This window comes from Pleurodeles waltl, chromosome 6 (assembly GCF_031143425.1).
Source record: "Pleurodeles waltl isolate 20211129_DDA chromosome 6, aPleWal1.hap1.20221129, whole genome shotgun sequence".
NCBI lineage: Eukaryota > Metazoa > Chordata > Amphibia > Caudata > Salamandridae > Pleurodeles > Pleurodeles waltl.
The window spans coordinates 1,596,527,256-1,596,553,501 of NC_090445.1; the positions used below are offsets into that span (position 1 = coordinate 1,596,527,256).

The 26,246-nt window shown below is 42.9% G+C and overlaps 1 protein-coding gene across 2 annotated transcripts in view; it reads left to right on the plus strand.

Moving 5' to 3' along the window:
- RABL6 (RAB, member RAS oncogene family like 6) overlaps positions 1–26,246 on the plus strand; it is a 383,686-nt gene that overhangs the window by 169,137 nt on the left and 188,303 nt on the right. For both annotated transcript variants that reach the window (XM_069241431.1, XM_069241432.1), the window contains exons 7-8: positions 427–532; positions 19,843–19,946. In XM_069241431.1, the coding sequence (XP_069097532.1) occupies positions 427–532; positions 19,843–19,946 (210 nt within the window). The remainder of the gene's footprint in view (positions 1–426; positions 533–19,842; positions 19,947–26,246) is intronic.

The following is a 26,246-nucleotide window of genomic DNA, read 5'->3' on the forward strand; positions in this document are numbered from 1 at the left end:
AACGGTAGAGAATTGTCTTTCTGAATTCCTGACTTCTGAGTATTTTATTATGATTTTTCAGGTTACAAAGTGCCGTTTGTGTTAATTACTAGCAAGCTGGGAACCCTTGATTTTTTTATTTATTTTTTACCAAAGAAAGAGATGATTAGGTCACTGAATGCTTTGCATTTAGGTGACTGGGCAGATGAAGGGTGGTTGCAAAACTGGCATGATATTCTGCATTGACCGATATATCCACTTTGGTACATTCTGACACACCCTGTCTCAATCACAGACTCAATCAGTGGGTCACTTTGTCATACCGGTTTATTACTTATTTAGGAAACTAAGTGTAAATGCAAAAGAACTGCAAATAGGATAACACTAGGAAAACGGGTTAGTGTTTGCAGCTTCATTGCTTCATCAATTTTTTTCTCTTTTCAACAGGCGCCCAGGCTCTTCTTACATTCGCTATGCTGAATCTTCCATGAAGAACAGCTTTGGGCTAAAATATTTACATAAATTTTTCAATATCCCGTTCTTGCAGCTACAGGTAAGAGCACCTTTAACTCCTTCCAAAAACCTTTCAAATGAAATATATGGGATCCCAGTGTCACATGGCCAGTTTTGTTACAAAAGGCTATGGTTTGTCTCATTCTCTTTTTTGTATTTTTTTTATTTCTTTATGGTTCCCAAATTTAAAGCTATGCTATATTTTGCCACTGTACATATGAATTGTATATTGTTTAACATTAAATTGAAAGATAGGGACTCTGTTTTTATGGTATTTTGGGGTATCTATATATTTATTTTTAAACATTTTTCTGCCTCTTCACAAATATTAGAGATAGAAATAGGAGCGTAAAAGTAAAGAAAAGAAGCACCTTGAGGAGAGAGACTAATGGAGGTGAAGAAAGGTTGAGAAGCAGAAATGGAGTCTGCGAGTCCACTGGATGTATTTTGTGATTCTGTGACATATGCTTATTGAAGGTAGTTGCTGCCCCCTCATACCAGGCTATCTATACCTTAAAATTGATATCAGCTGATCGTGGGGCTTTGTAATTAGCAGTGGCTCAGATTAGCTCAAACTTTTGATCTATCTTATTTTCTTCCCCCAGCGCGTGATATTAGTTGAGCGGTATGATTGTCTTTCACCTCTACCCCTGGAGGAAGTGGGGTTTACCAGAGCTCTCCTGTCATTTTACATAGTTCCCATAACGGTGTCCCTTGCTTTTCTTTCTGGGCATGATGTATTCTTTGCTGTGACTGTCAGGTTTTGTGTGGTGTATGTACTTGGAAACTGTGTGCAGAGTGAAGTGTGTCTTTTTATGGTACACTCTGACTGCCTTTTCAGTATCGTTCCTTTCCAGGTTGGTTTTGCCCTTCCTTTTAGTCATGGCAACATTCAAGGAGTTTGGGGCTTAGTCCTACCCGAAACACTGTTAAGCGTCTTGGTATGATGGGGGGGGGGGATTTAAATGGGCTTCCCTGCCATTGTAACTAGGTCTTGTTCTTCAGTCTATGTTGTTCTGTAGGTTTCATAACATTGGCAAGCCTTTGGCTGAAGAGCGTTTAGGTTTGGTTAGAGCCAGTACACATTGGTTTGCCCAGTTTATAACAATCTTTCTTAAAGTCAGTTTCAGAAAGACCATTTAAGTGCACCATCCCTGAATACTTTGGGGTTACATTTTTGAAGAAATCTTCTTTTGTGGTTGAATCTTTCTTCCTGTCAGTGACCCTAACCAAAGCTTGCTAAATATGACCCCAATTTGGCCCTTAGATGTAATTTTTCTGGAACTCAAAGGGACTATATGCACAACCCCTGAGAGGTTTTTGTCAAGAGCAGAACACTACTCCGGGATGTTGCCCTCAAGGCCAGTAATAGGCATGGAAATTTGAAGAACACATTATGTGATCTACTTTAGAAACTGAGCTTCACTGTGCAGCGCAAGGAGAGAAGCATGTCTGAGCAGGACTAATATTGCCTATCTGGCTGAGACCCCATTTAAAGTCTTTATGGAGTTAATTTTCCAGCAGCCATGTGGACTTTGCAGATCAGCTGCCTGAGACCATACCAAGAAAAAACTTTGTCACCTGCAGTCAAGAACTTGCAGATCAGCATTATACGACTGTGAATGTGGTGCTCATGCTGGGTCCTTGCCCTGCCAAGCACAATCCCTGACCAGAGGGGTGCTTCAGTTGTGCCATTTCAACTCTGAGAGGGACACAGCCATGCCTAGGATTTTCTTCTTTAACCCACTCTTTTTGAGTTGCAGGCCTCTAGAGTTTGGTACCCATGGGGATGTACACTTGGTGCTAGTTTATTACAACAGAAGGAGCCCACTAAATTCACCTGAGACTTTTAACACCTATACGGTCTTCCTTGAGTCTGTATTCTGGTGTGTTTAACGATTGATTGGCCTCTGAGGTTTCGGTAACTAGACATAAAGACTTGAGAAATGGCTCATCGGCAAGCTCCACTGCATCTCCTTGATTTGAGTGAAACTGCTTTTGGTGGACTCAACCATTGCACAGCAGACCCACTGAGTTGAACACCTGAAATCCTTACCATAGCTTCCTATTGGCCTAATCCCCTCATGTTATTGTGTTATAGAGGTTTCCTGTATAGGCATGATAGCAGTGTTTGAGGACAAATCTTGGCCCCCAGAAGATAGTAAGAACTTATTTTTTTCCTGTGGCCCATTAGTTTAACTCTTTTTTTAATAAACCACTTTACATACATAAGCACTGAGGCCCTTTATTCATCGTTTGGTTTGTGGTGGCAAGATACAGTGTCTCTTATAATAAATTGAATGATATCTGATAAATCCAGCCTCAGATGGCATCTTTTTGGGGGAGTAGTGCGTCCTTCAGTTTGGAAACGTCTGGAACTGTTCCGTCATACACTGTTTTTACCTTGCTTTACAGACATATTGCTTATATTTACATCATAAATTGGTGTACTCTTAACATCCTTATGACATGGTGTGGAGTTTACAGGATATTTGCTTTTATCTAACTTCATACTTATCAACTGATGCGGAATGGAAGTACTTACCTGCACCTTTTCCCAGTACAAGCACTCCTAAAAGGTAGAGTTTTGAAGTTGTGGAGTGCCTGAAAATTGTATGCTGAAAAGTTGATTTTTGACCGATTGAATGCTGGGAAAAAAATATATATATGAGTGTGTGTATTTAAAAAAAAAAAAAAAAAAAAAAATGGACCCTATATGCAGGAATATATGGACACATCATAAAGACAGTAACAATCAATTCTGACATGAAAAAAAGGATTGGTACTCCATGCTAAAGCTATGAAGGATTGGATAGAATTGTGCTCTGTGCTCACCCATGATACACAGAGATAACACATGTTAGAAAGTATACATAAAAACAGTACCAAATCAGCCTATTATATCTTAAGAAAAGTAGCTTGTTGGACACAAGCCAATCGAGTTTCTACCCAGTGATGGTTAAAGGTCATCGTCCGAACTGAAGAATTGTTGGAAAGGCCAGAGAATGAGAAAACAAGGCAGAACTGCTCTGTGAAGATAGCCTCTGCCAGTCTCAATTGATGTAGGTTTCCAGCTGCCAATCAAGTCATTGGAAGTTAGTCTCTTAAAGTTAATTTGCTACTGGTTAAAAAGGTGGTACCTTTCAGGTAATCCTCAAGTCCGTTCTACTGTGGCTGAAGATGGGGATTTTCAAAGCAGCCAGTTGGACCTCTGTTCACTACCCGTCCCCATCTGCTCCCAGTAGGAACATTGATTTCCAGTTAGATTAAAAACCATTCACCTTTGGAAGAGGCGTCATTGTTGTTCACAGTGTATGTTCCATCCTTCTGTTGTTTAAACATCCCCATATCAGATGTTTTCCTTCACTATTTAATTTTGTTCTTCAAGGAAAAACAATGTCCGAGAGTATCATCTCATGAACATTGATTTATAAGAACGGGGGAATGTCTAGGTTACTGAGTTAGTGCAAGAAGAAGAAATAGAATCTAGTTTCTATATCAGTTGTATTTCTCTTACATCTTGCAGTGTGTAGGACTTCTTGCTAATGGGATTTTTGACTGCCCTCTTCTGGGAGCCCTGTAAATTTGGCTTCCCAAAGGCACCATATTGAACCACTACACACACTACTACTTCTATAGTTATCAAATCACAAGCATTTATAAAGCGCGCTACTCACCCGTGCGGGTCTCAAGGCGCTAGCGGGATGGGGTTACTGCTGCTCGAAGAGCCAGGTCTTGAGTTGCCTCCGGAATGCGAGGTGGTCCTGGGTGGTCCTGAGGTTGGTGGGGAGGGAATTCCATGTCTTGGCCGCCAGGTAGGAGAAGGATTTCCCACCTGCTGTGGTGCGGCGGATGCGAGGGACGGTGGCGAGCGCGAGGTTGGCGGAGCGAAGTTGATGGGTGGGCGTGTAGAAGCTGAGGCGACGGTTGAGATATTCGGGTCCCTTGTTGTGGAGGGCTTTGTGTGCGTGGGTGAGGAGTCGGAAGGTGATCCTTTTGTTGACGGGCAGCCAGTGCAGGTGTCTCAGGTGGGCGGAGATGTGGCTGTTGTGGGTTATGTCGAGGACGAGACGGGCGGAGGCGTTTTGAATTCGCTGCAGGCGTTTCTGGAGTTTAGCAATGGTTCCTGCGTATAGGGTGTTGCCGTAGTCCAGGCGGCTCGTGACGAGGGCGTGGGTCACTGTCTTTCTGGTGTCGGCGGGGATCCAACGGAAGATCTTTCGGAGCATGCGAAGGGCGAGGAAGCAGGAGGATGATACGGCGTTGACTTCTTTGGTCATGGTGAGAAGTGGGTCATGGATGAATCCGAGGTTGCGTGCGTGGCCTGAGGGGGTTGGTGCGGTGCCAAGGGCCGTGGGCCACCAGGAGTCGTCCCAGGCGGCGGGGTGTTTCCGAGGATGAGGACATCCGTTTTGTCTGAGTTCAGTTTCACACGGCTGAGTTTCATCCATTCTGCGACGTCTTTCATTCCATCTTGCAGGTTGGTCTTGGCGCTGGTGGGGTCCTTGGTGAGGGAGAGTATCAGCTGAGTGTCGTCGGCGTAGGAGTTGATGTTGTGTTTGCGTACGATGTCGGCGAGGGGGCTCATGTAGACATTGAAGAGAGTCGGGCTGAGCGAGGAGCCTTGTGGGACGCCGCAGATGATCTCGGTGGGGTCTGAGCGGAAAGGTGGGAGGTAGACTCTGTGGGAGCGGTTGGAGAGGAAGGAGGTGATCCAGTCCAGGGCCTGTCCTTGGATCCCGGTGGAGCGGAGGCAGGATATTAGGGTTCGGTGGCAGACGGTGTCGAAGGCAGCTGAGAGGTCGAGGAGGATGAGGGCGACTGTTTCTCCGTTGTCCATCAAAGTTCTGATGTCGTCTGTGACTGAGATGAGGGTGGTTTCTGTGCTGTGATTGGCTCGGAATCCAGACTGAGAGGGGTTGAGTAGGTTGTTGTCTTCAAGGAAGTTGGTAAGTTGCTTGTTGACGGTCTTCTCTATGACTTTGGCAGGGAAGGGGAGGAGCGAGATGGGACGGAAGTTTTTCAGGTCGCTGGGGTCCGCCGTAGGTTTCTTCAGTAGGGCGTTGACTTCGGCGTGTTTCCAGGTCTCGGGGAAGGTGGCAGAAGCAAACGAGCTGTTGATGATGGTCTGGAGATGCGGGGCAATGATGTCGTCGGCTTTGTTGAAGATGAAGTGTGGGCAGGGGTCCCAGGGGGCACCGGAGTGGATGGAGTTCATGGTGGCTTTGGTCTCTTCCGTGTTGATGTGAGTCCAGGCGTTGAGGGTGATGGCTGGGGTTGCAGGTTCTGTGGTGGTTGGCTGGGTCTGGTGTCCGAAGCTGTTGTGTAGGTCGGTGATCTGCTGTTATAACACAGTGAGTTCATTGATGAGCAAAGCTATTTTGCTTAAGTTTGGCACGTTGTCAACTGTTCAGGTGTTTGTAGGTTTGTTTTATTTTTTGTATGCGTTATATGCTGTCATTGGACATTCCTTAAGCACTTATTATATTTATCACCACAGCTACATTCCCTTTGAAAATATGGCACACAAAACATTTTTTCTTTAACATATGTAAAATACAAATCAGTCTTCAGCAGTGACCTGCTCCAAGTACAGAAAGTTCCACTCCTTTTTAGCTTGGGTTTTATAGCATCCTTTACTCACCGAAAAGTTAAGTTTGCAAAGCTAGAAGACCCTTGTCTTTGGTGTCTCCAAATCTTCCACAGAAATTCTTTCAGGCTGTACTTCGTAGAAGCGCTAATATTGTAGATCTCGGGTAATATACTTCTTTTTGCAAAACCACCTTGTATAGCCATGCCCCAGGCCCTTAGTTTCAACTGCTATCTGTTTCTGCCACCCTCTGTTTATCGGGCCCGTTATCTTCCATCTTCCTCTTTTAGTCCTTAAGGTATTGATTTCCTTTGTTTGTCGGATTCTAACAGTTGAACCTAGAGTAATTTGTAGGTGTCATTGAACAAAGACCACTTTGATGTTTCTAAATAAATGAATGCTAGTCTTCGGTAAGAGCAAACGGAATGCCAGAAAAATACAGATAGCAAGAAAAGACTTTCACTTTTGCAAAGAATGCGCCTTTGCTATTATAAACCCTCCTGTGTCAGTACCCTAGAACCTGCAAGTAGTGCGTAAGTACAGTTGTGCTGTGAGTAAAGGTTCAGTACCCCGTTTCCTTTCCGCCGCTTGCTCGTCTTCAGTGTGTCGTGTTGAGTTTCCTGCACTGCTTATGCATCTTTAATCTGCTGAGGTAGAACTGAAACTCACACCGCTACCCAGTGGGAAGTAACTCTCAGTTACTGTGCATAGATTAACCATCTCGTCATTTATTCATTAGAACATGAGCTCGACCACATCTGATGGACAAGCACGCCAGACTTCCATGGGTAGTTACTAACAACAAGGACATCCATGGATATTCTTTCTACCAGTGGTCACTATTGATTTGAATTTTGCTGCAGTTTTTTCACAACGTGCTTTGTATACACTGCCCTCTCCAGGTTAAAAAATCACATGCACATCTTAAATAGAAGAACATGTTCGACCTACCAAAATCCGAATCTGAAAATCCTTTCAGTTTATTGATTTGAGGTGTTCCGCATGCCAGCAAAGCATGTTGAAATAATTTGAAATAAGATATTAGAGTGGGCTGGTGGTTATTGAATCAAGTGCTCCATTGCTGCTGCACTAAACGTGGTGCCACCACAATCAGTTGCACAATGGGCGAATGTTTTAATCTGCCTAGCCTCAACAGAATTGAAGGTGATGAACCACTAGACTCCTTCTTTGCAACACTCCTGGTAGACAAACTCGGGGACATACACAATAATCGAAACGGTTCAGATTCCTCTATTTATGGACTATGAAGGGTTGATGGTGGTATTGCGAGCATGTAGAACACTGGATGGCTGAAAAGTGTCATCATTTTATTATAGTAAAGCAGAACAGTTTGCAGGAAAACAGCAGTAAACTTTTGGTTGATTCATCATGAAAAGCAAATTAAAGTTCACCTTTAAAACACAGATGTATTTTAATGCGCATGATATTATTGTAAATCGTACTTGGCTCATTGCATATCATCTCTGTGCATCCCCTTCCAGAGAATTTCTTAGCATACAAAGGTTATAAAAATCTCTTCACAATGATCTAGACATTTAGATGAAAGATCCATCAGATACTTGACCCCGAAACCAAAGCTTTTCCTGTATTCACGTGCAAAACAAAACCTTAGTGTTTCGCGGTATTGAATACCTTTTTAAGAAGGGAAAAACGTTTAGCCCTGAGATATTTTATTTTTCAAAATTATTTGCAGGAACACCATGCAATGCAGCAAAAAGAAAAGATTAAAGATTTGCTAAACTACAAATCTCTGTTAGAGTTGGAATTATTGTAATGTAAAGGGACGATTGGCTAGAAGACTGATGGGTAAACGTAAAGCTCTTTCCTTTCCGTGTGTCACTTACTGTTTGGGATACTTTATTTTAAAGACATGATGATGAAAGAGCTTGGCAAATTTGACCATGTTCTTAAGATAGTACCATGGTTACGCGAGCGAAGACTCGTTGCCAGTTGCAATGATGGTGTGCATGTGGTCCAGTTCATCACTTGGGCACTGTCGACATCCATGTGGTTTTAACTTTGAGAAAGCCCTGATCCAGCCTTGGTATTCAATTCAGTACATATTACATTGTTGCAGTGGACATGAATTGTTCGTTTGCTGACATAGAAGGGGATTGAGTTCACAAGAGGTCAATGCTCTTTTTAGGTCGAGTGCACAAGCGCTTTTTGACCTGTTGTTATCTACCTGTCGCTTTTAACCATGCCCATCTCACGCCCATCAATTTCATTTGTTTGTGGGCTTGCCTTTCAAAAATTCTTTGGTGTCATTGGTAAATGCTTTATGTTTGTCCATGCTACATGTTGGCCATGACGCTAAAGGCGCAGAACAGAAGCGCAAACTCCATCTCTGTTATTGAAGCGCTGATCACATTGTTCACACTGTTACCTAAGAGGGGCATTTCTTTTGGCTTTCCCCTTTGCGCGCCATAGCTTTCACAAAAACACTTGTAATTGGTAAATTCTCCACGTAAAAAACGCGGAAATCTATTGTCTTTGTAAGCGCTCTTATGGCTGGAACTTTTGTTTTACAGCTGAGAGTAGTTTGTGTTGTAAGGGCCTTGTTTGTAATAGTATTGCAGTAGGCCTGGTAGGCCAGAAAATGTGTAAGGCACTAGGCCCACTAGGGGCTAAATCTATGGTTACTTTGCATTACTTTCTGCCATTCTGTTGTCATGTGGTTATACCCTCTAGGGATAACTATATGGTTACATGACCATTTTTCTTACAAATCCTATTTTTATTGTGGTATTCTCTAGGCGCCTGTTCTGAGCATTACAGTTAAATGCCAAAAGTTTATTTCTGATAAAGGTTTTATTGGGTTTATATGATAATTGTATATATTTTATTAATCTCTCCTCATTGCAATTATGAGGATGATTCAGGCCAACTTAACATCCTTATTACACTATGACTGTTTGAACACTCTTGATAGGTTTGGGTGACCCTTCTAGTTCATTTCCCTCATTACTCCTCTATGGCTGCCTTGTGTCCTTTTTTAGGGGGAATTGTGTTAGCCAGCCAGCAACTCTGATGGTGGGGTGGTGAAAGTGTTTTTTTTTTGTAATTAGCATGGCAGATTTAAATTAGGATGCAAAACGGCAACATTTTAATTTTTGGCTGCACATAGAGGAAGAAGGTAAATGCAAGTGCTAATATATGCAGGGCCACTGGAATCATGTGGCAGGAAAAGACCAAATTATGAGGCAGGGTTGACCAATTTATGTGGCAAGAAAAGTGCAGTTATGAATTTACAGCGCCAATAGCTCTAATTCAAGCAAATGTGAGGCCCATTGCATTGCAAATGCTTGTTTTCTGATGCCGCAGCAATGAAGAGTTATACATTCACTGCCTTGTTTAATCAAGATCAGAAGTGTAAAAAAAATGTCACTTGGGAAAGTGATGTGGTGGGGCTAGCAAAGACTTGAAAGTTCAGTGTCTCAAAGGAAAGTATGCCAGTTCACATTTGTGCTTTGTTTTAAAATCGTGCCAGTTTACCATTTGTGTCTCTCTTTATGTCTAACTTAGTGGAATATGTTATATGGCTTTTTTAAAGTGCTTTCTCAGCCAATAAAAGTACTTGAATCTTGACTCTTTAAGCAGGTATCTTTTGCTCATTTGACCACTTTCTGTTTCAAAAGAACTACAGTTAAATGATGGCTTTGTATGCAGTCGTAATGTTTCGTCTTATATATTAGTTGAGAGCTTTCTTTTTTTTATTAATGATTTCCAGTTCTGGTAGTGGCCTTTTACTTTAAGTATTTCAAGCTTTCTAAAATCTGCACTGGCTTTCTTTAGCTTCATATAAATGTCATTTCCTATGCTGTGTAGCCACATAACGTAAAAATCAGTATGCATTTTTTTTATGTGGCTTTTTTGATTGCGCTTGCCTTGTCAATAAAATTAACTGGACTCTCGACTCTTTATGAAGGTATCTACTGCTCATTTACCCACGTCTTTATTTTGCTAAACAATGGAAATTACAGTGAAATCATGACTTTGGAGGCAGACTTACGGTTTCTTCTTATATATTAGCTGAGGCACTTTTTTTATTAATGCTTTACATAGTGCTGAGAGTAGGCTTTTTCTTTGAGTATATTACTCCAGCTTTCTAAAATCTGCACTGACTTTCTTTAGATAAATACAAACATATTGTTATTTCTTATGTTTTGCAGGGATCTTGACACCATAGTATATAAGTGGATTTCCCATTGAGCATTATTGCAATCAAACTCAAGATCCTGTCTTCCTTCTTTTTCCAAGGATTTTCCATCCTTCTAGGTGCAGGTTGGACTTCATTGAGGTGCTGAATTACTCGTGTGTAATTCACACCCATCCTAACTCATCTGGGTATTGCTTGTTGGCTTGGACCTCCCAGGCAACAAAGTTCTTTGTAAGATGCTACAGGTCCCCTCCTTCTGGTAACAATGTCAGGTTTTGACATTGGGGAATAATACTGTTAGATTCCAGCTCAACACCTTATTCCACCTATGGTATTGTTTGCCCTTGGTAGATTCAGGGATAGACAGACTGGTCTGAGCAGATACTGACACTGATGAGAGTGGAATTTCCAGTTTAATTGGCCGAGGCTACGAAGGTCAAAGCCTTTTGGATCTGTGCAGGGAAGCTCCTGTGTCCTATGGGCCACACCCCAAGGGTAAATGCATTCCTGCAGATGCTGTAAACCCAGACACCGGCACCTCCCGATATATTTCCTCTATGTCCCTCGACCCCAGTGCCATAAAAGAAGTTGCAACCTGCCAAGGCGCTTTCTCCCTCCTTAAGCACTGATGCTGATGTTCCCCAAGAAGACTGCTACGCTGCTACTCACAGAGCCGTCAACATGAGCAGACATCCATGGGAAGAGGGCAAAGGTTAATTTGTACTTGATGTTCAGATTGGTGAAGCACCTTCATCCGGCTCCGATCTGCCCCAAAGATTAAGATTTCCAACATCCACGTCAATGCTCTTGCAATATCGAACAAAGATTATTGCCATGCTGAAGATGATAATTTGGAGGCTGATAACCTCCATCACAGTTGTAATACTGATGTTGACCTATTTTAGATTTACGAAATGTAACTGGCCTGGGCACTTCATCAGAACGGGTTCATAATTGTTAATTCTGGCCCTTCCTCATAGGATGTTTCCTCATTTGCCATTGTGGTCCAAAGAGTATTTGAAATCTTTCAAGTGATGTTTGCCCCTATGGAGGAGAAGTCTAGCATTCTGACTCTGATCTTGCAACCCTCCTCCTCATTGACGGGGCTCTGGCTTCTGTTAGCGCATCTGACCTTAATAAGTAAACTTTCAAGGCGACGCAAATAGGTCAATGAACCTTTTGACTCGCATTTAAGATGTTCCCACCATAACTCCATTACATGTAGATCAGAAATCAATAACCAGTCGATAACAATAATAATCAATTATAATAAATATCACTAGTAAACACAAATTTGGATAACGTCTAACTATGGCTCTATCAAAATAGTGCGGTTGGTACCTAGAAAGAAAAAGCAAATAGTCTTAAACACATCAGTAATAATTTACCTCTTCTCAAATGGATCGGCAAGCTAAGATAGTCTTTGTCATCAGGACATAAGTTTGTTGAGCAAGGCATCAGGATTCAGCATCAAAGTTCAGAGAAGGCAAAGTCTTTAGGCAGTAAAGTTAAGCATGTCTCTTGTCAAGGCACTCCCAAAAAAGTAATGGCAGTGGCAAAAGGCAAAAGCGCAATGGCGACTTCTTCTCAGTGCAGTCCGGCTAAGTTAGATTTCCAAAAACTACCTCCCAAGTCCCTAATGGTCAAGGGATCGCATGTTCGCACTTTGTCCAATAAAACTAGAATATAAAATCTATAATTTCTACTAATACTCGGTTCACATGTTACAGATTGGCTCCTCTTGTAATGTCCTCATCTTCCGGCTCGTCAGGTAACAATATTGTTGCAGTTTATACTCCAGTCAGTGTCTTCATTGTTCTGCTCCTGAGAAAGACAGTCTTACACATTTTACACTTATAATGTTACATTTTACAAGAACAGCATCTTCTAGCAAGCGGTTCTCATGAGAGAGACTTTTAGCTACGAGCACATTCGGTCTGCACAGTGGAAAATCACAGTTTAATTCACTAAGCAAACATTTTATTAATCGGTTTAGAAATGCAGCTTGAAATGAGGCCGCGCAACTAAGTTAAGGCCTACTATTAATAAAGCTAATACATAATGTATAACCCTCAATATGATGTATATTACTACATTAATCAAACGTAAGCTCCACATTTCAATATTAATAAGCCATTAATAAGTATACTTCATGAACATTGGCAGCCACTCAAGTGGACACATTTTCAAACGTGTGCATTATTTTTCTCTATATTACATTTTCTACGCAAATCTATTACTCAGACTACATGGATATTCATTAATAATTTTTACTAAAACACCTGCTTTAGTACTTCCTTTCAGTGAGGTTCTCTTTGATCCTGGCATGTCTGCATTGAAGAAACCCGCTTTAGACCCAGCAGTCCACAGACAGATAGCCAGATGTCATAAACCTTCTCCATTTGACCCCCACTTTTCTCACTTTTCACTTGAAAGTCTGGTTGTTCAGGCATTCTTCTTTAAGCAGAGTTAAAATACTTCGCCCACTGAATTTCCAATAGAGAGTTGAAGGAAAAAAAGTATTTGCTTCTACTAGCCTGACCCCATGCAGCATTGATACCACCTGCCTCCCGGGCAGATACCTTCACGCCCTGTGCCTGTTTGCAAAATTATAGTGGTCATCGTGCCTGAACAACTCAATAAGTAATTTTCTGGTCTAGTTAGTAATGGTTTTGATGTATCCAAGTTTGGCCTTGGTTCTACGAACACTGTAGCTCTCTCATGGATACCGTGGTCATGCTGTGCCGAAATGCTTAGATGCATTCCTCTGATTTCTCAGGAAATGTCCAGGCTACACTCATGGGCATGCCCCTTGAAGTGGAGTCTCCCTTAATGAACAAAACTGACTGACTTCTCCCAGCAACATTCCAAGATCAATAGAGCTTAGTTTGGCGCACTGGTCCCTCCCTCGACAATTTCTCCAAGTGGCTCCTCCAAAGCAGTACATTCCTGCCAGAGAGAACCTTCTCATAGACAACAGCTGTGCCGCACTATTCAGTGCACGGGTGGATCTGGGATGTTTTACCTTGTCTTTATACACTTTTTCTGGAAAGTCGACTCAGTGTCTGCTCCTTTCAAGAAAGGTGCCCTCACATGATTACTTTGTGGGGGGGTGAAACTAAAGAAAAGTTTCAGTGTTTTTTTTTTTTTTTTCTCACACCCCTGCCAGCCCTATGTTGCCTACTTGCCAGAGATTTAAAGAAAACGAAAAAAGGCCATCTACCCAAAATGATGCAGGCCAGGGGGGAGTGGGAGGGATCATCGGTTTAGGCAGAGCTTTGAGAAGCTTGCAGCTCTCCCAGTGGTTAGTGCACAACTGGGAAGTAAGCACTTTTAGAGTTGTGCCCCTATTATGGCTCACAACAAAGGAATAAATACGTTCCCACCGAGAATACGATATTTCTTAAATTGCCATTTTTGTTCGTTGTCAGTCCCAACTACTTGGTTTCGCCATCAAACCAACGTTTACATTGTCATTTAAGTTTCTCCTTAATATCTGATATTCACCTATCGCAATTGAAGACGGGCGCTTGGAAGTTAAGGCTTTTAGTACCACCGGGGCAGGATTAGGTGGAGGTAATAACTTAACTTCAAGGGCTTTACATTTCTGAGCCCTACCCGCTGATATTGTATTAGTCACACTCAACTGCATTTTTAATTATTTTTAGACCATGTGTATTTAATATATTTTTCCCTGTCTACCAGATATGCTTCCAGAATCTTGGCATCCCAAAAATAATAAAGTGTTAATTAAATAGACTGATACAGAACGATAGGTACTAATGTCTAGGAAATTAAAAACTGAATAGGATAGGTACTTCTTCCTGGTGCTTAGGTATTCAAAAAGGGTTTTTGCTCTTCAACAGTGTAATCAAAATAAGGTTTCTATGCGTTTTCTTAATGACACTATTTACTGCTGGTTGCCTGTGAAACGGCAAGGCATTGCATTCTGGCTCACTCTAGCGTGGGAGTAAATTATTCCGCCCATTAACTCCATATTTACTTTTCTGATTCCTCCGACTAAGGCAACCTCCACCAGCAGCAGCACTCGCTGAACTGCATTGAAATGCCACTAGAAACCGTCCTACACCTCACTGTGACACTCTTGACGTCTGGATCTGATAGTAGATACAGGAGAGCCGTAATATCGCATCCTCCATGTCTACAGCACCACTGGATCTCTTGATCTGTTTGCACATTGTAAGGAGAGGACTTTATCACTGGGACATCAGGCTGTCGGGCAGTCCGATAATGCATTTAACTTACTTACTTTGTTCACTTCCACATGCTCAAGCTTGGAAAACGTTTGTGTCAGCATAGACTTCCTTGCATACATTTATTAAATTAACCCTGATACCAGTCAGTGCTTTCTTCTTTCCCTTAGATGTGATGCGAGCAAGCATCTCCGCGGATGCCTGTATGGTAATGGTTCGCCACCTCGTTGAGGCGTGAGGGAACTGCCAGGTTTCTGGTGGTGGAACCTCATCTGGCCCCATTGTTGAAAATGGCTTCCTAGTGGCTGATTCACAGGGATACCTAGCTCACCGTGTTGGGAAACTCATACTTCATATGGCAGGCCTTCTGATGCATTTTATTCCTGCCATGGACCGCTTTTCGAGGCCTCAGGTAGGAAAAATCATCAGTTGCTACAGTGTGCAGGTAGAAACCTCCTTGTGCCTCAGGATCCCAGTTTTTTTCTTCTTTCCGTATTGCAGGATTAAATTCACACATTAGGGTATGTTGCTGAAATACAAAAAAAAATGTCAAGCAGCTGCAATGACATGGTTGCAAGACCGTAATTACATTTTTGGCATCAGTGCTCCCACTGTGCTGTTCGTAGCAGTTTCAGCAAAATGATCAAACTTCCACCGGCATGTGTCTCTTGATTTGGCAGGCGGTCTTGCTCCGAGCAGGCAGAGGCGGACCCTCCACCTCTCTGGAGAACTTGTGGACCCCCGATAAATGCTAAATCACCCCCATAGTGTAGTAAGACTATATGTAGGTTCAGTTGGCGAGTAAGTGAAAACTAAATGGCTTTCCTTCGTGCACTGTCTCTCATATTTTATTAATGTGCAGGAAATGTGTTTTGATTGGGTTACTACCATTCTATTGGATCTGTGTTTAGCTGTCAACCACCCTTAGACACATCAGGCCTCTGTTATTCCAATATTCAGATAGGCAGGTGAATAGGTACCAGAGGCAGGAGAACATCCTGTCCCAGTGTCCATCATTGAGAGCAAGGGGCTCAGGTCCTGCCACAGGACAATGAAGAGAAATATCAACCACCTCAGATGTTGGTTGAGAGATATAATGTCCTTGTGGCGTCATCTGGTGGAGACATGAGTGTATATAGATGATTTTTAGATATTTCACCTTGGGACAAACACTGACATACTCTGAGGGTTTTGTTTACCCTGTGGCGATGTTGTAGCCCCTTGCGCTTGTCTGCACTTGTTTACTATGTTGCTGCTTCTTTATTCTCTATAAGGGGTACCCTCACACTGCCGCTTCCCTCAGACCCCTGCCACAGCATTTCACCACCTGCATCTGCTGTGTTGCCTAACTATGCGATTCAGTGCGGGCGCAAAATATCCAAGGGCTTCAAGGACGCAGCAGGAAGGTCGCACACCCATATGGACACACGCATTATCTACCTTGCAGTTCTATTAGAGTCCACTGTAACAGCCGGGCAAGGTCTTCACCGCAGCCCGTGAGGCCGCCAATGATATCTGATGGACATGATGTACTTAATGCCTACTGTACGAGGTTCTGAGTCTTCAATTTAGTCCTTCACAGGGCAATGCTCAAATTTCGTCCTCCTCAGGGCAATGCTCAAACTTTCAAGCCAGTGGGATCTTGCAAAGTTAGGGTTCTTTCTTGGAAAACAGCTTTTCTAGTGGGCATATCAGTCGCCAGACGCATAAGCAAGCTTGGCTCTTTGCTCCTCAGAGAGGATGATAACATTATACAGGGAGTGGGTCTCTGGACTCGCTGCTCTTTAATTCCGAAACTGTTGTCCGGGTTTCAGTTGAATAAAGAAATTTTCTTCTGTCATTTGTTCTCATGGCCCCTTGGCTAGGAAGACGTGAAATTCGCACTGCACGTTTATCTAGATCGGGGGAGAAAACTTCAGGTCTTTGGACTTCTGTCTCTCAACTTTTGGTGACAGTGATGCTGGTTTGGCTGCTGCTACACGTCACCATTATCAGTTAGATATGATGCTGTGTCATCCATGAACATGGAGCCCAGCCTCCATCGGTGTGGGAGAACATTCAGCAGACCGCATTATGCCTGTTCTGCATCCATGCTTTTGCTAGAGACGTAAGCCTGCTAGCCATTTGAGCCAATCCCTATGTATCCCTTGCCATTGTGGTGCAGGCATTCTGACCGGGTGGGGCATTTTGAGTACAATGTGAATGGTACTGCTACGCAAAAGCTCTGAATTCATGAGCCACTAAAGCACTTTATGATCTTGCAGGGGTGGCCTCAAGTTGAGAGTGGTAAAGGGACTGATGACTAACAATAGTGGGGTCACTTTACAGGTAACTTTATCCTTCTCGTCTGTGCTCGATTTGTTACCGATTTACAGACTGACCCTGTTAAATTACATTTAATGCCAGATGAGAACAGTGTTTCAAGTATGTTCCTGTGCTTGAATGAAGTATTTGCACCCCAAACAGCACACCAGGTCATTCATGAAGAATGGTACAATACAGTACTTATACATTAGGTATATTATGTTGGAAGTTTCATATGTGTACAACTTTATGCAGATTGTGAAGGGCTGCGGCAAGAGCTGGGTTGAGTGGAAGTTGCTCCCGGGTTGGGTCAGCCTTTTAGGTCCCCGAGGCAGAAGAAGTGGGATTTGAGGATAAACCTGAATGAAGGTTTGCCTTGGAGTTTGCTTGGGTAGACATTCCAGTGAAGGTGTTCCAGTAGCTCGAAAAACTGACACAAGGATAGGGCAGATGTGGTGTAATGGTGGTTGAGGATTGCAAAGTGCTGCACTCCTGTTGAGGTTCAACAAGCCTTTGTGACAGTAGGGTAAAGTGGGTGTACCTCAACTTTTTGAGGTACCAAAGCTTACATTTTATCGATATGGGAGAGTAAGCAGTGTGAGAGATCAATCAATGAATAAATCGGATTTGTAGAGTGCGGCTGATCACCCATGAGGGTATTCAGGCACTAGAATCCTGCTGCAGTCTGTCAAAGACCCATGTCTTTGGTCCCTATCTGAATTACGTGAGAGATGATGCTGTTCGGAAATGGAGGGTAAAGTTGTTCCAGGATTTGGCTGTGAAGTAGGAGAAGGAGCGTACTCTGTTGTGGCTTTGACAAATGGTGGGAGTGTTAGTGAGGGAGGCAGAGCAAAGGTGTCTGGAGGGTTAGTGGTAGTTCAGGCAGTGGTTGATGCATGTTGCTCCTTGGTTCTGGAGGGCCTTGTATGCGTGTGTCAGCATCTTGAATTGACATATTTTGTGGACGGGGAGCCAGTGGAGTTTTTAACTTTGGGGGGTGGTGAGGGGGTCCATTTCGGGAGGTTAAGAATGAGCCTAGCAGCGGGTACCTGTATCGTCTGGAGTCGCGTCTGGAGATGGGTGGTGATTTCTGCGAGGAGTACGTTTCTGTGGTCGAATCAGTTGATGAATAGGGCTTGGGTGACGTTTTGCTGATGTTGACAGGGAGTCATGTCAAAACCTTTTGGAGCATGCGAAGGGCGTGGAAGAGGGCGGAGGAGACTGCGTTGATCGACTTGGCGCAGACAGTTGCTTTTGCCTCTGTGAAATGGAAGGTGTGAGGTACTTTCCTGGATGTTCGATAGTTGGAGTCTGTTGGCGGGAGAGGTGCTGGACACCAGCCTCCTCCTGCAGTCCCAATTCCTGTTACAATACCTGGCAGAGTGAGGGAAAAGGTTGAGGCGGCCTTAGAAGTCATGCAGTGGTAACTGGAAATAAATTATTCTAGTCTTTGAGGTTATGCATTGGGGAATCCGAGTTCAATTCAGTGTCTGGTAGGGGTGAGGATTGAATTGGTGGAAAGGTGAAGATGTCTACCATTAGCACATTAGGGATGAGGAAAGACACAGCACATGGGTTATTGAGGGTAGTAGTGTACATGGAGAAAAGGAGCCTGGCCTGGACTGTGGCTGTGACTGAGACCCGAGATTGGTCATGGTTAGGATGTGGGTGAAGACTGAGATGCACCAGGAGACAAAAAGAAGTTGTTAGAGATGGAAGAGGTAACCCGTCAAGGGCTGTTCCAGTAATTCCTATGGAAGGAAGACTAGTTAGTATGGTGCAATGGTCAACTGTGTCAAATGCAGAGGAAAGGTCAATTGGAGCTGGCAGACTCCAGAGAGTAGTGGTTTCAGTAGGTCATAGAAGGTTAAGTAGAGAGTCACTGTTGAACACAAAGGTCCTTATTCAGTTTGTCATGGGGTCCTCTTTGAAACATGGCAGATATCACCTCTGCCTTATTACAGGTGCCACAGGCTATACTGCGCTTGTAATACGGTGCCTGGGACATCCACCATGTATGTGACAAAGTATCCTGTCCGCCATGTCTAAATAAGGCCATACCTGTTAGACTGTCTTGAAGAGGAGTGGGACTTTATAGACCAGAGAATAGTTAGAAATAGCAGAGCATTCAGCCATTGGTTTTCTGAGGCAATGAGATTAGCAAAACGCTTTTGAATCATTGTGAGTAAATGCTGGAGATAAAAAGAGTAGTTGAAGAGTTCAAGTCTCTTACACGCCTATATTCCCAAAGTTGGACCCCGCCGTGTCTGTTTCCTGCTACATTTTAGCTTGACCTGAGGCATAGATTTGCTGGACATTGTTTTTATCCCATGTGTGATCTTGGGCTGTAACCAGTTTGAAGAAGCAGGTTGTAACACCGAGGAATATGTTTCATTTAACGAAAATGAATGGCATTCAAGAGGTTGAAAATTACAGTCGGATGGATACTTTGTATATTGAATTTCGTATTGGTTAGGTTTCCCATAGATCTCGTACCTTGTTGCTCTCGACTTCATTTTGGTAAACTGCATTCACCTCCAGACCGTACCTTGTCGTCCCTCCCTTCATGTGCCCAAGACACCCGTGTGGATGTTTGACTTTCTAGTAGCATTTTAGCTTTCATACTGCGACCCCTCCTGTAATTCACATTTATCGCGGATTGCAAGAAGTAGATGCCGGGTCTCCGTTCATCAAGCAGGGCGCCCCTTAATCCAGGCTCGGGAAGCAGGCTACCCCTTACGCCCCCTCACTTCTGTTTGTTAATCTGATCTCGTCACCGCGGCCGTCCGGAGTAATTTGATAATGTGAGGTAATGTGCGGACTATGAAGAGCCATTACTGGTAAGTAATGCAACCCTTGTATGTTAAGCTGGAGTTCGCGTGCTGCTTCCCGCCGGTGCTAGGGCAGTGTGTGATGGATTCCGCCTTGGTAATTAGCGCCTCAGGGTCGGAGGCGGACGGGTGGGAAGGGAGCCCGCGCGCGCTCTGTTACAGGATCCCTTGCAGCCTTGCTGCGGGGGCCGCGGGCGATCTCTTACACTCATCTGCGCCTTCTCTTTCCAGAGGGAGACGTTGCTACGGCAGCTGGAGACGAATCAGCTGGACATCGACGCCACCCTGGAGGAGCTCTCGGTGCAGCAGGAGACCGAGGACCAGAACTACGAACTGTACGTGCCCCCTTCCCCCCACTTCGGTGTTTGTGTACCGTGCAGGTTGTAACGATGTCGGAGGTGTATCGGTGGGAGCCGGGGTTACGGGTCACGCCTCCAACCACTTACAGTCCATCACAAGCAGATGTGTTTGTTACTATGTAGGGTACGGGTTGTCTTACCCTGTACAATGGGAAGGGGGGTTTAGTCAGGTCAGGCCCCACGGCGTTGCTGCTCCTGAGTATCTGTATGCCAATAGACCCCTCTTCCAGTGCAGTTTGTTTGCATTTATTGACCTCCAGTCTCGCCTCGTTTTTTGAAGCAGCCTTCGTGACCTTGCACCACAACAGAGGTATCTGATGCAGGGGGGGGGGGGAGTTGTTCACTGCACACACCTTCCCAGCCCTGTCCCCTTCCTGTCTGCAGTCCTCATGACCCTTTCTGGAATGTGTTGTGTACCCCCCCTTTTACTGTGTCTTGTTTAGGTCTGGCACACGGCTTTAGCAAACAAGCGCACATATATATATGAGCTATCAGTCACCCTGTCTTCCTCCATTTCTGTCTGTTCACATTTTGTTTTCACCCACGACAGACTACAGCATTGAGCGGTGGGTTAGCCCACTTCAGCCATTGGCTCTCTTCAGTGTGAGTGACAGCATGCCCCATTCACACATGTGCGCCAACACCTAGAAAATAGTCCAATTCAGTACCAGGGCTGGGAGGCTAGTCTCAGATTTAGTTTCTGCTATCTTGTCTTATTTTCATCGATTTTTTTTTGCAATATGTAATTTTTAACTTTTTTGTTTTGCAATCACATGCGCTCTTTAGATGGTAGAGTTGTACTTTTTATTATTTTTACTCTTTTAATGTCTATTTGCATAAGTTTAAAAAAAAAAAAAAGATAATCAAAAGAAAAAAACGCAGGCTTGGCCATGACCATTTACTTTGTCAATGTTTGCTTTGAGTTTGAAGCGAGCCCTTTTTGGAGAAGTACTAACTTTGCAATCCTGATGAAAAAGTGCAGACACCACTTTTCTTCTCTGCATTTTCCGCCCTAGAGATTTTTAGTAGTTTTTTTCACCCACGAAAGGATTTTCCCTTTTTTATCCTGTTAATAGTTCCCATGCAACGTCACCACAAGACCGATCCAAATGTTTTAATACCATACTCCGGTACATTCTGAACAGCGTGCTACAAATCATCAGATGGCAAGGAGCATCCTCTACGGGAGAACTACCTCTCAATTAGAAAATTCAACAGCGTCACGATTCTTTGTAACTATTGTTGAAATGTAAAGCACCCTAATATACATTCATAAGTTTATGGCTTTGTTAAAAATAAAAAAAATAAAAACTTCATTAAATAGGAAATTGAGATGAGAAACAAGTTTAGTCACTGCCAGCAGAAGATTAATGAACAAAACGAAGAAGGTTCAAAGCTCCTCCACCACTTGGAAAAAGTTAACTGAGTAAAGTTGCAATAATATGTAAAGAAAAAAAATCACAGGTGAGTTGTTTTATGTTTGGTGAAGACCCGCCACCCTCTGTTTTGCCTTCCCACAGCTTCTCTAATGAAGAACTTAATCTAGTGAAAAATACAAAGAAAAAATACAAATAATTTATTGCAATTCAGTAGGTAAAAGTACCATTATGCATGCTGTATACATACATACACAATAATCAAAACCTCGTAAGTGTTCTAGGTTAATGAAAACATTATAGCACTTCACATATTAAATATTATCTTAATACCGTGTTTAAAATTGTCTCACCCTGTCACCCTTGATGGTTTATTAATATATCAAATTAATCACGGAAGGCAAACTAGTTCTTAACATTTTGCTGTATTGGCACATTCAGTGTTACAGTTTTTAGGTACAACGTCAGAGCTTTGTGAAAGGTACATGACCTCCTGCCCCCTAAATAAGAACAACAGCTTTAGGTACCACTTCCTCGTCCATAACAAGGCAGGGCAGGGCAGGTGCCTAATAAATGTGACATATATGATAAAGCCAGACCACGTTAACTGAATAATGATGAGGAATTTGACAACAGCTAATTATCCTTCCCATTCAGCAAACAGTTGAAAGAAGAAATATAAACCTGAGAAGCTTCCATCCATCTGTTTCATGGTCGCACGCAATGTTGAGGTTCTAAAGTAGTGTAGGTTGGTACTTGGGAGCCTGGGACTAGTTGGCAGTTGATTTTAAATCTTTTTGCTTTCATTAAAAAATGGACACTCTTGGAGAAACTGCTATCCCTCTCTACAGACTGAGAAAAAGCATCAACAAATGTGTCTGCAGTAATTCTTTGTGGTTCAGTAGGAAGATGCTAAGAAACTATTGTCTTCTTTCAGAAAATCTTCCTCTCACGCAATATCTGTAATCAATTCATGGTTGGTTGCATTGCTGCCCCTCATTTCTAATATTATCAGCATGCTCTTCTATCTATCTCCTTCTTGGCATCCCAGATAGCCCTTATTACCACTTTTCATAAGTCAAACAAAAGTCCGAAAATCTTGACCAACTTTGGGCACATTTGACATTTCCTGTCAATGCAAAGACTCTGGAATCAGTTCCCTTTATGTACAAAGTGTAGAAACCTGTGTGCTCTTCATGGATTAGTGATGCCCATATCAGACTAGCCTTAAAAACTCTTCAGCTGTCACCAGTCAAGGAAAGAAAGAAGGTCAAGATTCTGTCCTTCATTGACAAGGCAATCTATGCTGCATTGCCAGTTAGCATTATCAGTCGGCCTGGCACCTGAGGATGATGAATTAAAGCAAAACTTACACCACTCAGCCATAGTTAAGATTAGAGGTCTTCTGTAATGCTGTTCTGCACATTTCATATTACAAGACTTCCTTGTGTTCCACATGGCAGGGACTGCTTTTTCAGATTATCATATTGCTACAAGATAAACCAACCACTTTGCACTCCAGCTTCCTGTCACGCAGGCCCACAGGTTCCTCACATCAGAGCACTTTTTTGCCCCATTTGATGCCTAAGACTAGCCTGCTTCACCTACCAGGTTAATTGGCTTGTGCAACAGTAATCTCATGGCACTCGCTACTAAAGCACTGTCATCTTGCTTACAACCTTCCTGTGGTCTCACAGAAGAGGTTTTTTATGGATATTTGTTTCTGCAGATACCCAACCTTATACATACTCTCCTGGTGCCAGACTTGATCTGGAAACTTTTTCCCCAGGAACAGCTCCCCGGTGGCACAGAATGATGTCACTTAACTCCGTTTACAGCAGCATCTACCAGATGTGCTGACATTCATCTACACATGAAGTTGTCTGGAGTGCTTTTTCTTGCTTTATCAATTCCGAAGCTCTTTTCAGTATTCTACCTATTACTTTTTTCAGAGAATCAGACAGCATATAGGTCAGATGTGCCCTCCTCAGGTCTGGGGGTTTAAAGACTGTCAACAATGTTGCAAGAAGATACCCTTTTTGGATTTACTCAACGTGTGTGTGGTGTCTAGGATCTGACAACAATCGATCTGACAACAATCGCTCGGCCTGCAATTGTTGGTCTTTGATACACCAAAATGCCACCAGGTAGTAGGAACCCAAACTGTTTTTTGCAAGGCTATTCCCAAGTGGTTCATACTCTCGCCTTCTGGTAAATCACCAGACAGACAGAGGGTAATCCCCATCCCAAAAGGGATCTTATTTTAAAAAACATAAAAACCCACAGGAAGAAATCCTCTTCCTAGAGGAAACTGTCTTGCTCTAGGGACCGTGTGGAGACTCTGCCATATACCAAAGCTGAGCTCTTCCTCATTTGAGCTAAATGTAGCTCTGAAGAAAACAATGCCAGTCTTCGTGACCTCACTCGCCAACCTTTTGCAGGTCAAGGCCTTCCGTCAGGCCATCGTGGATTTTTTCAGGCATTATTGAGCTTTGTGGGCACTCTCCAAGTCTTGGTGCTGCTCCAAAAGAAGTGCTAGTCTATTAAGGCACAGATCTGTCTACCTTTGGCACCACCTACAACACAATCACCTGTGACATTTTTAGAGCTAATTTTGCTGCCACATTCTTCTTCAAAGTAGTCTAACATAATTCCAGTGGCAAAAGGAAAATGTGCTTGTCTTGATGACTGGTGTGGGATATGTACACCTTTTGCATGTTGTCCCCCCAGACTTTTACCTTAACTGTTTTTGATCACTGTAGAACTCTGTGCACTCTACACCTGCTATACATGATGAAATTGATATACTCTTAATTGGCCTATTGTCTTTATCTGCAAGTCCCTAGTATATAGTACAAAGTTTCCCCAAGATCTTTAAGTTAAACATCACTAGTGGACTGCTGCACGTATTGTGCCATCCACTACAGTGACAGTGTAAAACATGGCTTCAGGCTTACCAGTGTAGCCTGAATATAGCAGTGTAAAACTGTAATTCGACCTATCAAAATAAACCCTTTTGGCAGGTCAAAAACTCTCTTTTTAAATAATATTAATAGGTCACTTCTCTGTAGGCCGTGCAGCTGACAAGGCAGGGTGCATGGCATTTAACCCTTTCGCAGCCAGGCCTTTTCCCCTCCTGTGGCGAGCCTTTTTTTTTTTGGCTATTTGGGGCAATTCGCGCTTAGGTCCACATAACTTTTTGTCCACATAAGCTATCCTTGCCAAATTTGTGTGCTTTTTTTTCCAACATCCTAGGGATTCTAGAGCTACCCAGAGTTTGTGGGTTCCCCTGGAGGAGACCAAGAAATTAGCCAAAATACAGTTAAAAAAGTGTTTTTTTTTTTTTTTTTTTAAATGGGGAAAAAAGGGCTGCAGAAGAAGGCTTGTGTTTTTTTCATTGAAAATGGCATCAACAAAGGGTTTGCGGTGCTAAAATCACCATCTTCCGAGCTTTCAGGAACAGACTTGAATCGGAAAACCAAATTTTTCAACACAATTTAGGCAATTTTACCTGGACAAACCCCATTTTTACTGTTTTTTGTGCTTTTAGCCTCCTTCCTGTTTGTTACAGAAATGGGTGTGAAACCAATGCTGGATCCCGGACAGCTAAACATTTCTGAAAAGTTGACGAAATTCTGAATTCAGAAAGAGGTCATTTGTGTAGATCCTACAAGGTCTTCCTACAGAAAATAACAGCTGAAATAAAAAAATATTGAAATTGAGGTGAAAAAAACAGCCATTTTTCTTCACGTGTTACTCTGTAACTTTTTCCTGCGATGTCAGATTTTCGAAAGTAATATACCGTTAGGTCTGCTGGACTCTTCTGGTTGCGGGGATATAAAGGGCTTGTAGGTTCTTTAAGAAATCTAGGTACCTAGAGCCAATAAAGGAGCTGCACCATGCAATGGGTTTTCATTGTATACCTGGTATACAGCAATTCATTCGGTGAAATATAAAGAGTGAAAAAAAGGTATCAAGGAAACCTTTGTATTTCCAAAATAAGCACAAAATAAGGTGTTGAGAAGCAGTGGTTATTTGCACATCTCTGAATTCCAGGGTCCCCATACTAGCATGTGAATTACATTGCATTTCTCATATAAACGTCTTTTTTACACACTGTCTTACATTTGGAAGGAAGAAATGTAGAGAAAGACGAGGAGCAGTAACACTTGTTTTGCTATTCTGTGTTCCCCCAAGTCTCCCGATAGAAATGGTACCCCTCTTGTGTGGGTAGGCCTAATGCCCGCGACAAGAAACGCAACATAGACACATCACATTTTTACATTTAAATCTGACGTGTTTTTTGGAAAGTGCCTGTCTGTGGATTTTGGCCTGTAGCTCAGTTGACACCTAGGGAAATCTACCAAATTTGTGCATTTTTGAAAACTAGACACCTAAAGGAATCAAGGATGGGTCACTTGTTGGGCTTTCACCAGGTTCTGTTACCCAGAATCCTTTGCAAACCTCAAAATTTGGCCAAAAAAAACCTTTTTCCTCACATTTCGGTGATAGAAAGTTCTGGAATCTAAGAGGAGCCACAAATTTCCTTCCACACAGCACTCCCCCTAGTCTCCCGATAAAAATGGTACCTCACTTGTGTGGGTAGGCCTAGTGCCCGCAACAGGAAATGCCCCAAAACACAACATGGACACATCAAATTTTCCGAATGAAAACTGACCTGTTTTTTACAAAGTGCCTAGCTGTGGATTTTGGCCTCTAGCTCAGCCTGCACCTAGGGAAACCTACAAAACCTGTAATTTTTTTTAAAACTAGACATCAAGGGGAATCCAAGTTGGGGTGACTTGTGGGGCTCCTACCAGGTTCTGTTACCCAGAATCCTTTGCACACTTCAGAATTTTGCAAAAAAAAAAAAAAAATACTTTTTCAACACATTTCGGTG